The 15,460-nt window shown below is 44.3% G+C and overlaps 1 protein-coding gene across 4 annotated transcripts in view; it reads right to left on the bottom strand.

Moving 5' to 3' along the window:
* DERL1 (derlin 1) overlaps nucleotides 1-15,460 on the bottom strand; it is a 38,397-nt gene that overhangs the window by 12,425 nt on the left and 10,512 nt on the right. For 3 of the 4 annotated variants that reach the window (XM_090283405.1, XM_090283406.1, XM_090283407.1), the window contains exons 2-7: nucleotides 15,129-15,240; nucleotides 11,889-11,953; nucleotides 10,841-10,867; nucleotides 10,170-10,265; nucleotides 9,005-9,057; nucleotides 7,329-7,439 (exon numbers count right to left, since the gene is read on the bottom strand). In XM_090283405.1, the coding sequence (XP_090139531.1) occupies nucleotides 7,329-7,439; nucleotides 9,005-9,057; nucleotides 10,170-10,265; nucleotides 10,841-10,867; nucleotides 11,889-11,953; nucleotides 15,129-15,240 (464 nt within the window). Of the gene's footprint in view, nucleotides 1-1,937; nucleotides 4,157-7,328; nucleotides 7,440-9,004; nucleotides 9,058-10,169; nucleotides 10,266-10,840; nucleotides 10,868-11,888; nucleotides 11,954-15,128; nucleotides 15,241-15,460 lie in introns of those variants that run through there. The other variant, XM_090283404.1, reaches the window with a different exon arrangement.

The following is a 15,460-nucleotide window of genomic DNA, read 5'->3' as shown; positions in this document are numbered from 1 at the left end:
GTCCTAAGGGGGAAGAAGCGCGCAGACTCAAGGTGGGGCTAATTTAGCCCAGCAGACGGGGTGAGGTAAAGTTCCTGTGGCCGGAATCCAAGGGGCCCTTCCCACCTCAGATTCCTCAGCAGACCCTTGGGATCCAGACAGTGTTCTATACCTTTCTAATAAATCCCCTTTGGGTATCAGCAGTCAAAGAACCCTAACTGATGGAAGGGATCTGGAAAGTTCAAATCCATCCCCTCTGGTAAAAGGTCTGGGCCCCTCCAGGTGATGAGAACCTCCCTGGGGACAGACACACCTTACATTCTAAGAGGCAGGTTTACCGCTTCTCTATCAGGACAGTTGCCACAGAAATCCACAGTCCCCCTTGAGCTAATCGCGCTTGCCCTTAATTAGCAGGGACACCCCCCGGACCAGCACAAGCCCTCAGGAAAAGGCCAGCACACTGGCAGAGAAGAGCGAAGGATCAAATTCATCTGGGTCAGCTTAAGGCTTCAAGTGACAAATCCAGCTTAGTAGACAGTTCCTAAATCACCTCTAAGCCTTGCACCTGAATCCAATTCTGCTCTCCCTGTGGGGTATTCTGGCCCAGATGACAGCGACCTGACAGGGGTTTCTCATTTCTCAATGCATATGCATTTGTACGGGCCATAGGGGAATTGATCGGCGAAGAAAAAGCTAAATCCATTCCCTCAATTACTCTTCCCAAACGTTCCTGCCTGCCTTCAGTCTATACTGGGTCTCCTTTGCCCAAAACCCCGCAAGCATCCACACCCATGCACAGGTAATTACACTGTAGAGAGAAGCTGCTTAGCTGCTTTTTTTCTTTTAAAAAGGTATGTCAAGTTTTAATCTGTTCTAATACCTCCAACCTCTTCTAGTATTTTATTTCAGGAGACTATGATTCCCTGATATGAATATAAAATTCTTTAAAGTTCCAGGGAGACCAGGCTATTAGCTCTCTCCCTACAAACAGGCCAAATTCCTCCCCAGCCCATTACCCAGTCCCAATTTCTGTTCAGTGCAGCAGACAAGCGCCTTTACGTGGCGAGCACTGTGCTATGTCCTGGGAATACAGCGACGGTAAGGTATCATCACTGTCCTCATGATGCTAAAAGACCCCAGGACAGACATTAAATTATTGTAGGTGTGATGGGCGTCATAAAGCAGGGGTCAGGGTGCCGGTGGACCATATAGGGGACATCCTACATCACCTACAGACCTATAAAGACCTCTCCTTGGTGAACTGAGGTTTAAGCTGGGAGGGACCTGAAGGGCAGGGACAGAATGAACAGGAACTGAGAACTGTTTCTTTCACTCGGGCCTTCTGCAAAGCTGTCCCCAATTCAGGAAGAGATCATGTTCTAAAAGATCATTTTCAAATTCATGAGTTTAGCACTCATAATGTATTTTTCCACAGAAACACAGTGACTAGGTTTTCCAGCTGGTCCACCAGCACCCAATTATTTATAATGCGCTGCGCCAACAATACGTACCTATAAATAGCATTAACTAGTCTTGTTTCTATGGGAAAATTATATCGAGTCCTGATGTCCAATGGAAACCCCTGCTCATTAAGCCCTCCTCTTCCTCATTAAGTGCCAGCGATTTAAGAGGTCTCTTAAATCCAGTCCCGAACCCCAGTATCGCGCCTTGATTCAGCTAAACCTTAGACCTGCATGCACCACGGCAACCCACTCAGAACTGGTCATCTGGCCTGCGATTCCTCCTCTCTGTGGCCGTCTCCCAGTGTTCCAAAGCATCCTGCTTCCAGGAAGGAACCCTACAGGTAGACTCCAACACGAAAACAGAAGTGCTGCTGTGTCGCCATAATGGCAGCAAATACTGGGCACTCCTAAACGCCCAAGAGACTGGTTACGGAAACTACACAGTGTGTCAGAGAGGATGCAAGGGGAGATACAGACACTTAGGACAGACAGTCGTCAAGTTGTACACTTTAATTTACAATGTTTACCAATAAAAATGATTAGTTACAAAAAGAAAATTTCTCTATACAAAATAATGATATTTTTTTATTCATAAAGAGAATCCACTGTCCTGTCTTGCCAAATCAAATCTCCAATAGCTTGTTTAGCTAAAATTATTCCCAAGAGATAGGTAATCCAGACAAGATTAATAAAATAATCAGCTTCCTAAATATGTTTAAGAGGAAGAACTTAATGAACATTTTGCCTTGAACTGGAGGAGTCTGTAACAACCTTTAGAAAAGCCGCTGCTCTCAGGCTGCTGAGTTGCTAAGAGGGCACAGAAGAGACTCCAGTTCCCTCACCGTGAGCTCTTCGGACACTGAGGGTCCACTCCTGCACAATGACTGCACGTGCACCGTAACAGGGAAATGTACAAGGACATTTTATTGTGGCCACAGGTCAACAACAGAACATATGACAGCTAAGGTTCAGACTCTTCCCACCTCCTGTTTTACCATATAAATTAAATATGGAGAAGTATACACCAACTTTATTAAAAACAAGGAGCTGTTTTCAAATCCCCACTTCCTAGGCTAATACACATCATGGTTTAAGAGCAGGGCAAAGAATAGTCATCCTGTTAGCACACAGCATTTCCTGAAAAGAAACTTGATCAAAATGCTCAAAGCCTTTTTAGTTGACTAAAGTATGGCAGCCACTCAACACTGCTCCTAGCAGTTGGCTTTCGGAATAAAAACATCAAATAAGAAACCACGTGAAACCCCACAGCCTTCAAAAAACTTAATTCTGAAACAAGCCTAGATCTGATGGAAAAGCCCACCTAAGAGAAAGGAGTTGTGGGTATTTATGCTGGTCTGATGTACATTCATGACTCAAAATGATCAAAACCCTCAAACACAATGATTCTAAAGCCATTACAACCCAAAATTATGTGATTCACCTACATGTGCTTATATTAGCTCTTAAAATATGATTTTCATACGGAGGAGCTATATCTTCCTTACAATTAACTAAAGTATTTGGCCAGTAAGGGGGGGAGGGCAAAAAAAAAAGACAATTTAAATAGAGTGTAAGGTTCTCCCCACCAGAATACTCAATAAACATATATCCAGAATGAGAATGAAATGAAATCAATGCCCAGGGGCCTTTCAAGGACAGGGTCCCCCTGTGGCAAATGTGATCTGGAACTTTCTAACACAACACAATCCAGCTATACTCTGGGTACAAACACAACCAGTATGCCTTATGCGTGAGATGCAAAGGGGTTATGCCCACCACAGTTTAAACCTGTGTAAGACGCAACTCCACTACAGTCGTGACCACTCAATTGAAGAAAAAAACTGCCAGCAGAACCTACATGCTTTGTTAATACCAATCTACGGCCCTTGCTGACCCAGGGGTACTTTTTTAAATAAAACCTTCTGAAGAGATGGCAAGTGGCTGCAGCTGATACCAGGTCACAGCCATTGTAAAAGCTGAGAAAAAGTTCTTCATCCGCTGTTCCAAGTCTTCTCCCCTATTGTTACAGCTCAGCCACCAAAGGGAAGAGAGGTTTGAACAAGCTTTTTGTGACCGAGCCTTGGCAAAAGGCAATAAATAGAGAGCTTGTCAAAGACAGAACCATTTTGCGGGCAACCTCCTCTCGTTGCAAGTCTGGGGGTTGGAAAAAAGGAGGAAGAGGGATGTGTGCAGGAAAGAGGTAAGAGTCCCTTTGACAAAGACTTGGTGGCCCAACACCAGACGCCCCGGTTGGTGAGGGCAGACGAGGACCTACCAAAACCCATTATTCAGATGGAAAAGGAAGAGGAGACGTCCCCAAAACAGTCATTTTCTCAAATTTGCAGTTGGTATTTGTTCTTCATAGCAGTAACGATTTGAATGAGAATTAGGAAACTTGAGGAACACTTATATTTTCCTTCAGCGTTTAAAAAACGTTGTCTTGTACTGAAAGATACATTCAGTGTGGGTCAGGTCCGCCAGTGTCCGCTAGAACTCGGGTGTTCAGCACGCCCAGCACTGGGAGGGAAAACTCATCTGAGCAGAGGGGCTGCTGGGCAGGCCAGAGGCCACTCCTTTACTGGTCCCCAAGCCGGAAACCCTGTCCCCAGTGGTGTCGGCCGCCTCCGCCGTTCTGATCAGCAGCTCGCCTCACGCTAGCCGGGGGCGCGCCGAATCCTGACACCCCTCCTCTCCTGCTGGGGAGCCAGCGGTACCTGGAGCAGAGAGTGGGGAACAGAGGGAGAGAAGACAGCACCATCACTTCCGCATGTTATTAGACCATCTAGCGCACCCCCAGACTGGTGTCCCCCAGTCTGTCACACTGTATTAGGCTATGGCCAGTGGAAGGCTGAGGACAATGTCTTACTTACTTGCCTTCTGAGCACTTAGCTCAACTCCCTGACCACAGAAAGCACTCACTTTTCAGGTTTCTTAAGTTTACTATGTTTTCATCTAAATTCACACTCTAAAATTTTCTTTTTCTGATTATGAAAGTAAGTCATGCAGAATGTGAAAGCTATTGCTCCGTCAAGCCTGACCACCAGGAAAAAACCACCTATATATAGTATTTTGATATATCTACATATGGATCAAAGGATGCAAAATAAATCCACTCAAAGGCCCGACAAGCATCCCATGTGCTTCAGCCCCACGCAGCGTCTCTACTACGCATGCATCTGCGTTCCACAGCGTCCATGGGGCGACTGGAGAAGGCGGCCTTACGTCTTGGAGTTCTGGGTCTGTTTTTAAAGTTTACTCATCATCTGTTCTCCAACTGCACTCTCTCCATCTCATAAACAGTGGGAAAGTTGAAGCCCAGATTTGCTGGTTTCCCACCTTATAGTTTCCTAATTTAAGAATCACAGAACAAGCCCTGGCTGGTGTGGCTCAGTGGACTGGGCACAAGTCTGCGAACCAAAAGATCGCTGGTTCGATTCCCAGTCAGGGCACATGGCTGGGTTGCAGGCCAGGTCCCCAGCTGGGGATGTGTGAGAGGCAACCACACATTGCTATTTCTCCCTCTCTCGTTCTCTGCTCCCTTCCCCCCTCTCTAAAAATAAATAAATAAAATCTTAAAAAAAAAAAAAAATCACAGAACAGCTAAGAAAACTTATTAAATCCAAGGCCAGGTTCTCAGCTTTTCCAACTATTTCCTTTCCTTGACTATTAGTAAACTGTGACTATGCTTAAATTTATTCCATTTATCAGATCCTAATGTTTAAAGTCTTGCTTAAAGGCAGACACCACGATCTGACACCCGTTTAAACCACGAGGGGCGACTAGGCCAGAGTGCAACCCGATCATAAAGCGCGTCCCTCACCCCAGGTGCTGCGTGTCACTAGAGTCATCTTCTCTGCACAAGCGCCTGAGGGGGCAGGTGCTACTATGACCCCACTTCATAAATAAGAAAACGAAGGCAAGACTGAGTAAAGCTCTTCGAAATTGACAGTCAGGGTTCAAACCGCGGCAGCCTGGCCCTGGGGCCTGTACACTGCGCTGCGTACTCTATACACTCCAGGTCTCGTGCCACGGACGAGGCCCTGCGCCATCAGAGTGACAGCCGTCATTTGTGCCTTCACGCTCCCTCCCTTTTAAACAGAAAAATAACTGTGTAGAGCGGAGAAGAGGATCTGGCTATTTTTCTAGACGGAATGCAGAACAGAGATGCATCTTAGAATTCGCTAATTCACATCTTCCCCTCTGAGCAAATACTGCTCCAGCTTTAAGTCATAATGTATTTCCACGCACTGTTTCTCAACACCCGTGATGTTCTGCTATAATAATATTCCTCCAAAGTGCGTAATAAAATAGAACACTTAAAACGGCAACGCTGGGCTGTCTTGCTTTGGTTCTTACTGTAAGACAATATGGAAGCCATCACCACTGCTTAAACAGATAGTGAAATTAAATGCAAGTAATCAGTATAAAAAGACACCCAATTATACATAATCAACAAAAATTTATGGTAATTTCAAAGCAGTTACTGTTTTTGAAAGGAACTACATTTTGTCATCTGATCTTTATGCAAAATGTAACAGAAGGGCTTCCACCAACAGAGAGCTCGGAAAGAAGGCAGGCTCCAGCGTGCTGCTGATTCAGCCTCTAGAATCTCTACTTTGTAGCCCACAGTTGAGAAAAATTTCCACGCCATTAAGTCAGGATATGGCCACTTAAAGTATAACTGTTGGCCGCTCCCCAAAGCACCAAGTTTTTTGTTGTTTGTTTGTTTAAAGTGATGCATCTCCCATCTGACTTGACAGACCTAGACTGTGTGGCCTTTGATCATTAGAAAGCGGGATGGTCATTTGTTTTTAGCCTGGAGGCAACGCAAGACTCAGAAGAAGAACAAGTTTCTTTTTATGCTCTTCAAGGAAAAAAATACAACAATAGTGCATTATTCTGTATGTATTATATTTCATAATAAAATTATTTCAAAAACCTACCCCTAACCTAGAAAAGGGGGTGCAGGTTCAGGAGTAGGGGGCCTACTCAACTGTCACTGCCCTCATGGGCCACTTGGAAGAATGACAAACTGTGAAACATTAACACCAGCAAAATGTGGAAGGGCTTGGTGTGCGTGTTGCGAGGCATTCAAATGCAAGCTCTCTGTGCACATCCCCAGCTGGGGACAGGGTGTGACAGTCGGGCAGGCGGTGACACCCAGGTGGCGAATTCCCTGGTCCCTCCTTCCACGGTCACACGACTACGCACGTCCTCTGGCTCGTCACACTCCCGCCCTCAGCCCCAACCGCAGGAACCGGCTAAGGTCTCGCACGGACTGAGCACCCACTGTGGTGACGGCAGCGGCGTGCCTGACCTCCTGCGTCCCGTAGGCAAGTTTCCCAACATCGTAAGCGGTAAATGAGGGGACTGGGATTCCAAACCAAGCCTGTCTCAGAACCAAAGCCGTGCCCGCAGCCCCTCACGCGGGTGAACCCTAAAAGCAGAGGACTATAGAAACCACAAGTCTGAAAGGCCCCATAGTCTCATCTATAATATTTAGTAGAAAAGCGTCTTACATTGCTGAGCAGCAAGCTAGCTTATCTCCCTTAACCTTCCCCATCCAACTCTGGGGTGACACTGATAACCACTGTCCTGGCCCACCGCCATGCGCCCTGAGCTGCACCCAGGTGGCCCGCCTTCTCAGCTCCCTGTGGCACCTGAATCTGGTCTCAGTGGCCCCCGACAAGGCTCTGTGAAGAAGACTGAGCTGTGGCTTCCGTCCCTAGCTTTCTGTGACTTTGGGACCAGGGCAACTCATTTGCTGGCTCCCGTTTCTTAGGCCAGAGAGGTAAATCCTACGCCTCGTGGAGTTTTTATCAGCACACACGAGAACACGGGCAGTAAAAGGATTGCTAAATAGGAGAAGGAAAAAAAACCACTTACAGAAACTGAGGTGTGGAGAGAAAATTTCTTCCGCCCAAATCCATTGGGTATCTGAACATTAAGAAGAAATAAAGATGTCCGACCAGATTCCCAATGAGCTCATTGATTACCCTGCAAACAGAGAACCAAATCAGTTCAAAGACGCGCAAGCAGTGGAGGCGCGGCCAGTTGTAACTGAGAGCACGGGGCAGCGGCCCTTCCTGGCGGCCACGGCTGGTCCCTGGGGCCTCTGACAGCAGCACGGTGAGCCTTCTGTGGTCTGCGTGGCAAACGGGTTCTGAGGGAGAAGGGAAACCGGTCCTGCCGGACCAAGGGCGCCGGTGCTCCTCAAGGCCAGCTGCCCCCGACATCTCTTCCGAGCCCCAGCCCAACCTCGAAATACTGTCGGTGCTACTTCCTGCCCTATGAGTTGGGGAAGCTGCAGATTTCTGAATGCTTCTGGGCATGAATACTGTATTTGCAAAGCATGGCCAGACAATGAAAGCCAGCAGGAGAGAAGCATGGGAGCAAGCAATGGGGGGACGGAGGGGTGCATGAAGGCCTGCTCCCCGTTCCTGGTGCCGGGGGGGAGCACTCCTCCTCGCCTCCTGTATTCTTGGCTAAGACATCACCAGAGGGAGAGCACTTCAGAAAGGTGGCCTTCACCTTGTAACCCTAAAATAGGCAATGACCTTCTTCAGTTTTCCCACGGCTTACAGAGAGGCCACTTCAAGGTTTTACACATCCACTCTCACTATTACACAGCCTGCCTTGGCTTCTCTGCAATGATTCCTGGCAGGGACAAACCAACACATGCAAATGCTCCCCCATGCTGCCCTTCTGGGTGCCAGGCTGGCCTCCCCAAGCTCAGAACTGGCTATGCTCTAAATGAGTCTGCCTGCTTGATTCACTCGCTTCTCTCTACCATACATAGAAGTGAGGACCAGATGTACTAAGAACTAGTACTATTAAAATCCTTTAAAATATTAAAAATATTTTGTAGTAGAAGAAATGGGGGGGTTCTCGAAATAGTTGCATGTTGGTGACCTCCTCCCAGAATTATGACTGGATGCGGTCAAGGTTTTCCTAAATCTTCATGCTAATTCCAGACTAGATATTTGGCCCTGTTTGGCCAAAATGTCTGTATTATCCAACCACTTACAAAACTACTTTCCAGCTGAGAGTATGCATTTCTAATAACTGGTGAGTAGTTTCTGAGGCATTAAGACTAAATAACATAGTTATTGTATGCACAGTTCTTAGAGGAGTCAGTTCAGACAGAAATTAGATCTATGTTTGCTCCTTCTGGAAGGGAATGCAGAAGTGAATATTTGTTCAAAAACCATATATGGAAGTCTGTTGCAATAAAGAGCTAATAGCAAAAAAAAAAAAAAAATCGTTCAATACTAAAATGTATTGAAAGCCATGCAATTTAATCAATTACATCAAAATGGAATTAGTTTGCAAGTATAAGGTTTCAATGCCTCAATGCTGAGATTCTTTAAAGTTTCATAAAAACTAGAGAAGATAAAAAGGAATGGAAGTTGTCCAAGGTTTGTTTTCAATTAAATAAATCTAATAGGGAACACTCTTTGGGTTTCTGCCTGAATCAGTGCTTCCAAACAGCTTCTCTTCTGAATTCAAATAAACGCTTGTTGCCTCTCAAAAAATAAATAAATAAATGTAGTATCACTTACGAGCCTCCGATGATATAGTTGAATCCAAGAATAACCCAAGGTAAATAACAGGCCTAGAAAAGAAGAGCCACACACATGAGTACCACCCCTAAAGGGAAGGCACCTAGAGGGGGCAGGTATGGGTAAGGATACATGACAAAGGTTTTATAAATCCTTTGGAAAGTCACGCCAAAAATTTCTCAGGTCAGTACAGCATCATTCCTACTGCACTTCAGACTTCCTATCCAAAGTTATACTTATTCGTACATTGGTAACTAGACAGACAGAGCCCTGTGCCGACAGTGTCAAACACAATACGTGTCCTGCTGAATTAACAATAACAAAGACCCCCACAAAGCAGATGGGTGTCCCACGCCATTACAAACATGGTCCCTAACAGAGTCACATTAAGGCTCCAATCAGCATATTGTTTCCAGTAAATTAAATAAACTCCATCTTTTTAGGTCCTCCTTTTACATATTTCACAGAATTACTTGAATTTTCATCTCTTTACACATTGGTATCTTGAACTAATCCTCTCCCAAATAAGACAGCTCCCCAGATGAATCGGACAGCTGAGCACCTTACCAGATTCAAGATATCACGTGAAGAGTTAAGGGAGCTGCAAGGAACTTTACAAACTAGTAGAGAAAGGGTTACACAAAAATAACCTGAAGGCAGAACGGGGTAAGTACTGCAAGATGAACACAAAATACTGCAGAAGCCCAAGGGCACAACTAATTCCAGGCAGGTGACTCAGGAAATAAATATGTTCAGTTCCAACTCAAATTAAGAATGGGTAGGATCTGCCTGAAGAAGAATACTAAAAAATGTTACAGGTGGAAAATTGTGAGAGAGGGCACAAAACAACGTGTTTCCAAGCAAAAAACAAAAACCAACCGATGTTTTGTGTGAAACACATAGCAGGGAGCGGTAGGAACAGATTTCAACGGGGCGGGTTTCCCGTGAGTATCTTCCCTTCCTTCTCTCTACCACACACACCTGCACGAGCGCCCTCGGGACCCACGCCAGGGGCCTGCAGTACCGAGGGGCCGAGCAGGGAAGGGACTTGCCTATGGTATACTGCTCTGCACTGCCCTCTTCTGGACGAGTCAGAAAGTACATCTCTAGGCTGAAGAGGGATTTCTGCAGACAAATGAAAATTTTCCCAACTAGGTTAAAGTACCTTAAATCGTGTTCCAAACCAAAACGACACGATCATGTCTCTGTTCAGCTGGGCCCAGACGTAAAGCACTGACATGATCAGAGGAATCATTAGCAGCTGCAAAAGAAATCAACATGTAAAAACAAGGCTTCCGAGACCCTTAAACAGAGGCTTAGTGTAAATCTACCACTTTTTTTTTTAACCTCTCCCCTCCAAACAAATCCTCACATAGCCATTCAAAAAGCAAAAGGAAATTCAACTCATTAGAATTAGAAGTTTATCCTTCTAATGAATCATACAGTGTATGCTACAAAATTCGGTAATAAAATACACAATTATTTTAGATAGATTCACAAAAATGAGGGTCAAGCCCTGTTATTTGAAAAAAGGAGGCATAAAGCTTTACTTACTGTATATTAATTTTTAAAAAATGTAAATCCACACATGTGCATAGAAACTACGAAACAACCCTCATTCTCAATGTTCAAACGTGATAAAGGAGCCAGAAATGAGGAAGAAAAGTAATGGTTTAGCTAACTCATGTAAGGTCTTCAAAACAAAACAGCTATAACTCTATCATTTCAAAACACCACATAATTAACAACGTAGCTAATGCAATCTAAACTTCTGTCAAAGGCTTTTAATTATATATTTGAAACATACAAAAGGGCAAACGGAGACTTACGACTTACCTGCATGTCCATTGCTAAGCCAGTAATCTTGGTTTGTCAAGTTAAAGATCAGACAGAAACAAAGCATTCTGCACCCAGCGAAAGCTCACGTCCTTCCGGTGTGCGAAGGCACACACTGTGCTGTAGGTCAGGTGGCTGAAAACATCCCAGGGCCCAAAGGTGTCTAATAATCTTCACTGTGAATATTCCATCACTGCACGATGACCAGGAAAGGGCGGAAACTACCTGCCTCGGTGCACACCCAGCTGGTCACCTGTGTTCCCCTTCCTTGCCCCGCCTCTGCATTTTGGCATCTCTCCTTCCCTCAGAACATGGGGGTGCTTGAACACCTGGACACAAATGATGAGTCTACAGGGTCAGGGATCCGGAGTGTGGCTCAAGTCCAAAATATTCTTTTCTTCCCTTAAAGGAGAAGAAAGAAATCCAAAGTGCCACACTTCCTGGCTCTTGGCCATGAGTCAATGGCAGCTAAGCCCCAAAGCACGGACCTGAGCCCTCAAGTCCCTTCTGCAGCTCTCACCATCTGTGAAGGTCTGCAACTGAACGGCGCTGACAGGTGTGGCTGAAACACAGCAGACACATTCTGTGTCACTTCCTGGAGCCGGGTACTCACGGAGGGGCTGCATTACTGCTTAGGATCCCAAGACAAGGACAGCAACGAAGTCAGAAAAGGATGCTGGCTGTAAGTTAATTTTCTGTTTGGGATCACAGATTTCAAAGGCTGTCTGAGGGCCCGGAACCTCTTTGTGCTACAGTCCACAAGCTGTCACACGTGAGAACACAGAGAACGAGGAGCAAGGAGAGGAAACAGTGATAAAGCTCAACCAACTGTCGCAAAATCCCGCAGAGGTGATGGCAACAGAATGTGCTGCTCAGGGGCTATGATTCACTACAGCGTTTAAAAAGAACTTAATTCCTAATTATTAACGGTAATAACCAAAGATGCAAACACTCTCTTTTGAAGTGTTGTACAGAATACTGTTTTCCCAAACGTGGATAAAAACTATACTGGTTTCTTTGTGGCCCAAAACAACAGACTAAAGGATACCACGATGCAAATCCAGTTGAAGATGAGCATGAATAAATAATCTGCTGGCCTCCCATCGAAAGCTCCTAGAAATAAAAATAAGCCAAATAAATGTCATGGTTCAGAATTTCAAAACAAAAGAAATCACCTCCATGTAGAGAAATACTTCAAAAAGTATAGGGGAAGCCAAAATGAGAAGATTGTCAAATCACTCCTCTCAAACGAGAACAAAGTTTTAAAAATATCTAAATCTGTGTCTCAATAAAGCCCTAGGAAGGCTGAGTTTTGTTTTCCCGCCTGATGCCAGTAAGTACCGTGCTCTGACAGTGACGGGCTAAAGGACCCCAAGGGAGGACTCGATTCCACTGCTACTGAGATGCCACCACAGCCTGTCAGCCTTTCCTTCATGGCTCTCATCATGACACCATGACACATGTGTGAGTACTCAATCGCTTCTCCTGCATTAGAATGTAAGCTCTGTCGGGGGGAACCCTATCTGTCTGATGCGCATGCGCGCGCACAGACACACACACACACACACACACACACGCACAGACACACACACACACACACGCACAAACACACACACACACACAACCACTTTGTCTAGCACTGGGCTGTCAGAAGATTCCGTCTCCATGGTCCAAGAGCTTACATTCCAGCAAAGGAAAACTATGGAGGGTGGAGGGAAGGAGCCAGCCAAACCTCTCCAAAGCCTCTGACTCTCAACCTTCATACTACATCTGGGAGGAAGAATGGCTTTCCAGATCCCCTTTTTACAGACGAGGAAATAAAAGTTACATGAGCAAAGTCATGTGGCTTGTTAGAAACAGAGTGGAATCTAATTAGTGGTTTAGTGTCCTTGTCACTGCACCATATACCAGGCTCTGTCTTATCACTGGGCAGAAAAACCACCACGGCCCAGCTCTCCCTTCTAGGGGAGAGTCCTCGTGCCTTCGGCTGGAAGATGATAGGAGACTGTGGGGTCACTAGTGCTCAAGCACTTACCTTCCCTCCCTTCCAGTTCAAACAATCCTGACAAGTGGCAAAAAGGCAGACAAAAACACTGATCTAAAAAAAAGAAAAATTTCCAACAAATGTCTCTCCTTTGTTCCCTTATTTCTTCCCTGCTACCTGGAAGGCACACTTCAGCCACAGGGTTAAGGATGCCTAAGGGCAGAGGATCCCTCTGATGGATCGGAGCTGTGATTCTAACAAATGCTTCTGAATTTTAATGATAGTTTTGCTTCTTTTTGATGTGGTTTTGACTTTGTGATTTCTAAGGATTCTTTACACTGAATACTTAAAATACTGTAATCACATAAACTACAGTACTTTATTATTTGGCAAGCTTGCAACTGGGAATTTACAAATTAACTGGCCCCGAATTGCAGTCTTCGGTTTAAATCAAAAATATAAACAAGCCAATGTTGCTATACACTTAATTCAGACAGGCAGAAAACAGGCACATGGCAAACATTTTGTCAGAACGTTATCTTGAGGCGGTATGGGAGACGGAAGACTGGGGGGCAGCCACCCGGGTTCCAGTCCTCACTGCGCTCTCTCACACAGCTTGGTGATCTGCGGGGCACGTCCCCACCTCTCCAGACCGCTGTTTTCTTGTCTATAAAATCGTATTCAAATGGAAAGATCTTAAAAGTTCCTCTCCACACAACTGTTCATAGCAGCATGACCCATAAGAGCCAAAAAATGAAGAGTCAAAGGTCCATCGACTGATAAATGGAAAAACAGAATGTGGTAATTCCGTACAATGGAATCTTACTTGGCAATAAAAAGGAGTAAGTACTAATATGCGCTACATGGAAGAACCCTGAAAACACTGTGGTAAGTAAAAGAATACAGTCACAGTTTCAAAAACCATGCCTTATGTGATTCTGTTTATAAGAAATATCCAGCATTACACACTTGCAAATGGTTAAAAGTGAGTTTCATGTCACATGTATTTTTCTCAATAAAAATAGTTCATTAACCTTTCTACTTTTTTAAATTTTTGAAATTTTTCCATAATAAAAAATTTAAAAACTACTCATGGGTCATCTACATTTAATCTAGAGTTTACTACTGATATTAAAAACAAAACAAAACATTATTCCAACAACTAAATCCTCAAATAAATTACATCACCGGGTTAGAATACCAAGCAAGTCAGTATCCTAACCAGGTCCCAATGGGACAAGGGAGGACGAAAATCATCTGTTCTGGTGGATTTCAAGATCAAACCCTTGAAATGGTGATAACAGTCCTGTTGTGAGTTTCACCTCCGCCAAGTTTACTTTCTCGGAGCTCATGTTTTTCATCTACAAAACCAGGAGAGTGGGCTAAGTCCCTCCCAGTAGTAATAGTCGATGGCCTGACACTTGGTATCAATGTAGCACTTTCTTTTTAAAAAGCACCTAGTAGCAAATGCCAGTTTAAGGAAAGATTATATTTGACACATAAATGCCCGTTCTTCTAGCTCCCTGCAGTTAAGAGACTGGTTCCCAATGGTCAAACTGATAGGTTTAGGGGTGGTTCACCCTTCTCCATCCTGAGCTAATAAGGCCAGCAGGTTTATAAAGTCTGAAGCCAGCCAGCCTTTTCAAAGTCATTATATTCACATTTTGACACAGCAGTATCAATTTAGTGCTTTTCAGGATAAGCAACTCAGAACAGCTTGCAAGATATTGTAGGAAATAAATAACAATCAGTAAGAAACGTTGTAAGAAAAGATTTTTATAAGAAAGCTTATCCATAACATCACAGAGGAAGTCATATCTGATAAACACTCATATTACTAATCCCCAGCTATAGGAGCATATTTTAAAGTTCAGTGATTCAATTACAGAGAATGAGTCTAGGCTTTTAATTGCCTAAGGTAGGGTTTTTCAACCTCGATCTAGGAGCTATGTATACTTCAGCCCAACTGTGCACTCAAGGACAAGGACTGTCGTGTGACAGAAATGAGTGAGATGTCAAATTCAGTGAAAGGCAAACAGCACAGCCACTAAGGACACGGGCAAGATTTGCTGGGTTTTGTTTTTTGTTTTTTTCATCTATGAAATGGGGACACTGGTACTTACACCTCATGATGACGCTGTGAGGATTAAAAATCAAATACTCTGAGTGCCTAGTAGAGTACTCACTATTATTATGCCATTCTTTAACATATGCTAACTGCCCTCAAAATTCCTCCAAGTAAACAGATGGATGGATTAGCCAGCTAAACAGAAACAATACTTAAAACAATTTTGGATAACATACCTGTTTCGAGTCGTGTAGAATACTGATATAAGAAATATAAATTGACCAAATAAAGAAATCCAGTTCCTGGACCCACAGGGAAAAAAAAGGTGGCAGTGATTGGTCTCCAAATCTGTCCAGATCAAAATAAACACAGCTGTTAGTTTCTCTAAGCCTGGTTTTTTTCTTTTTTCTTCTTCTTTTAGCTACACAAAATTAACCCTTGCAAAACATTCTCTTCAATGATGAGAACTACTAAAGGAACACCACCAATGTAATTCAAGAAAACAACTGAAGAAAAGTTCATATCAGTTATAATCACATCAGTATGCAAGTCAATGGAATAAAACCAC

The sequence above is a fragment of the Furipterus horrens genome, unplaced genomic scaffold (assembly GCF_987537825.1).
Source record: "Furipterus horrens unplaced genomic scaffold, mFurHor1.1.pri manual_scaffold_7, whole genome shotgun sequence".
Taxonomy (NCBI): domain Eukaryota; kingdom Metazoa; phylum Chordata; class Mammalia; order Chiroptera; family Furipteridae; genus Furipterus; species Furipterus horrens.
Note: the sequence above shows the minus strand (reverse complement) of the source record. Positions and strands in the feature narration are given on the sequence as shown.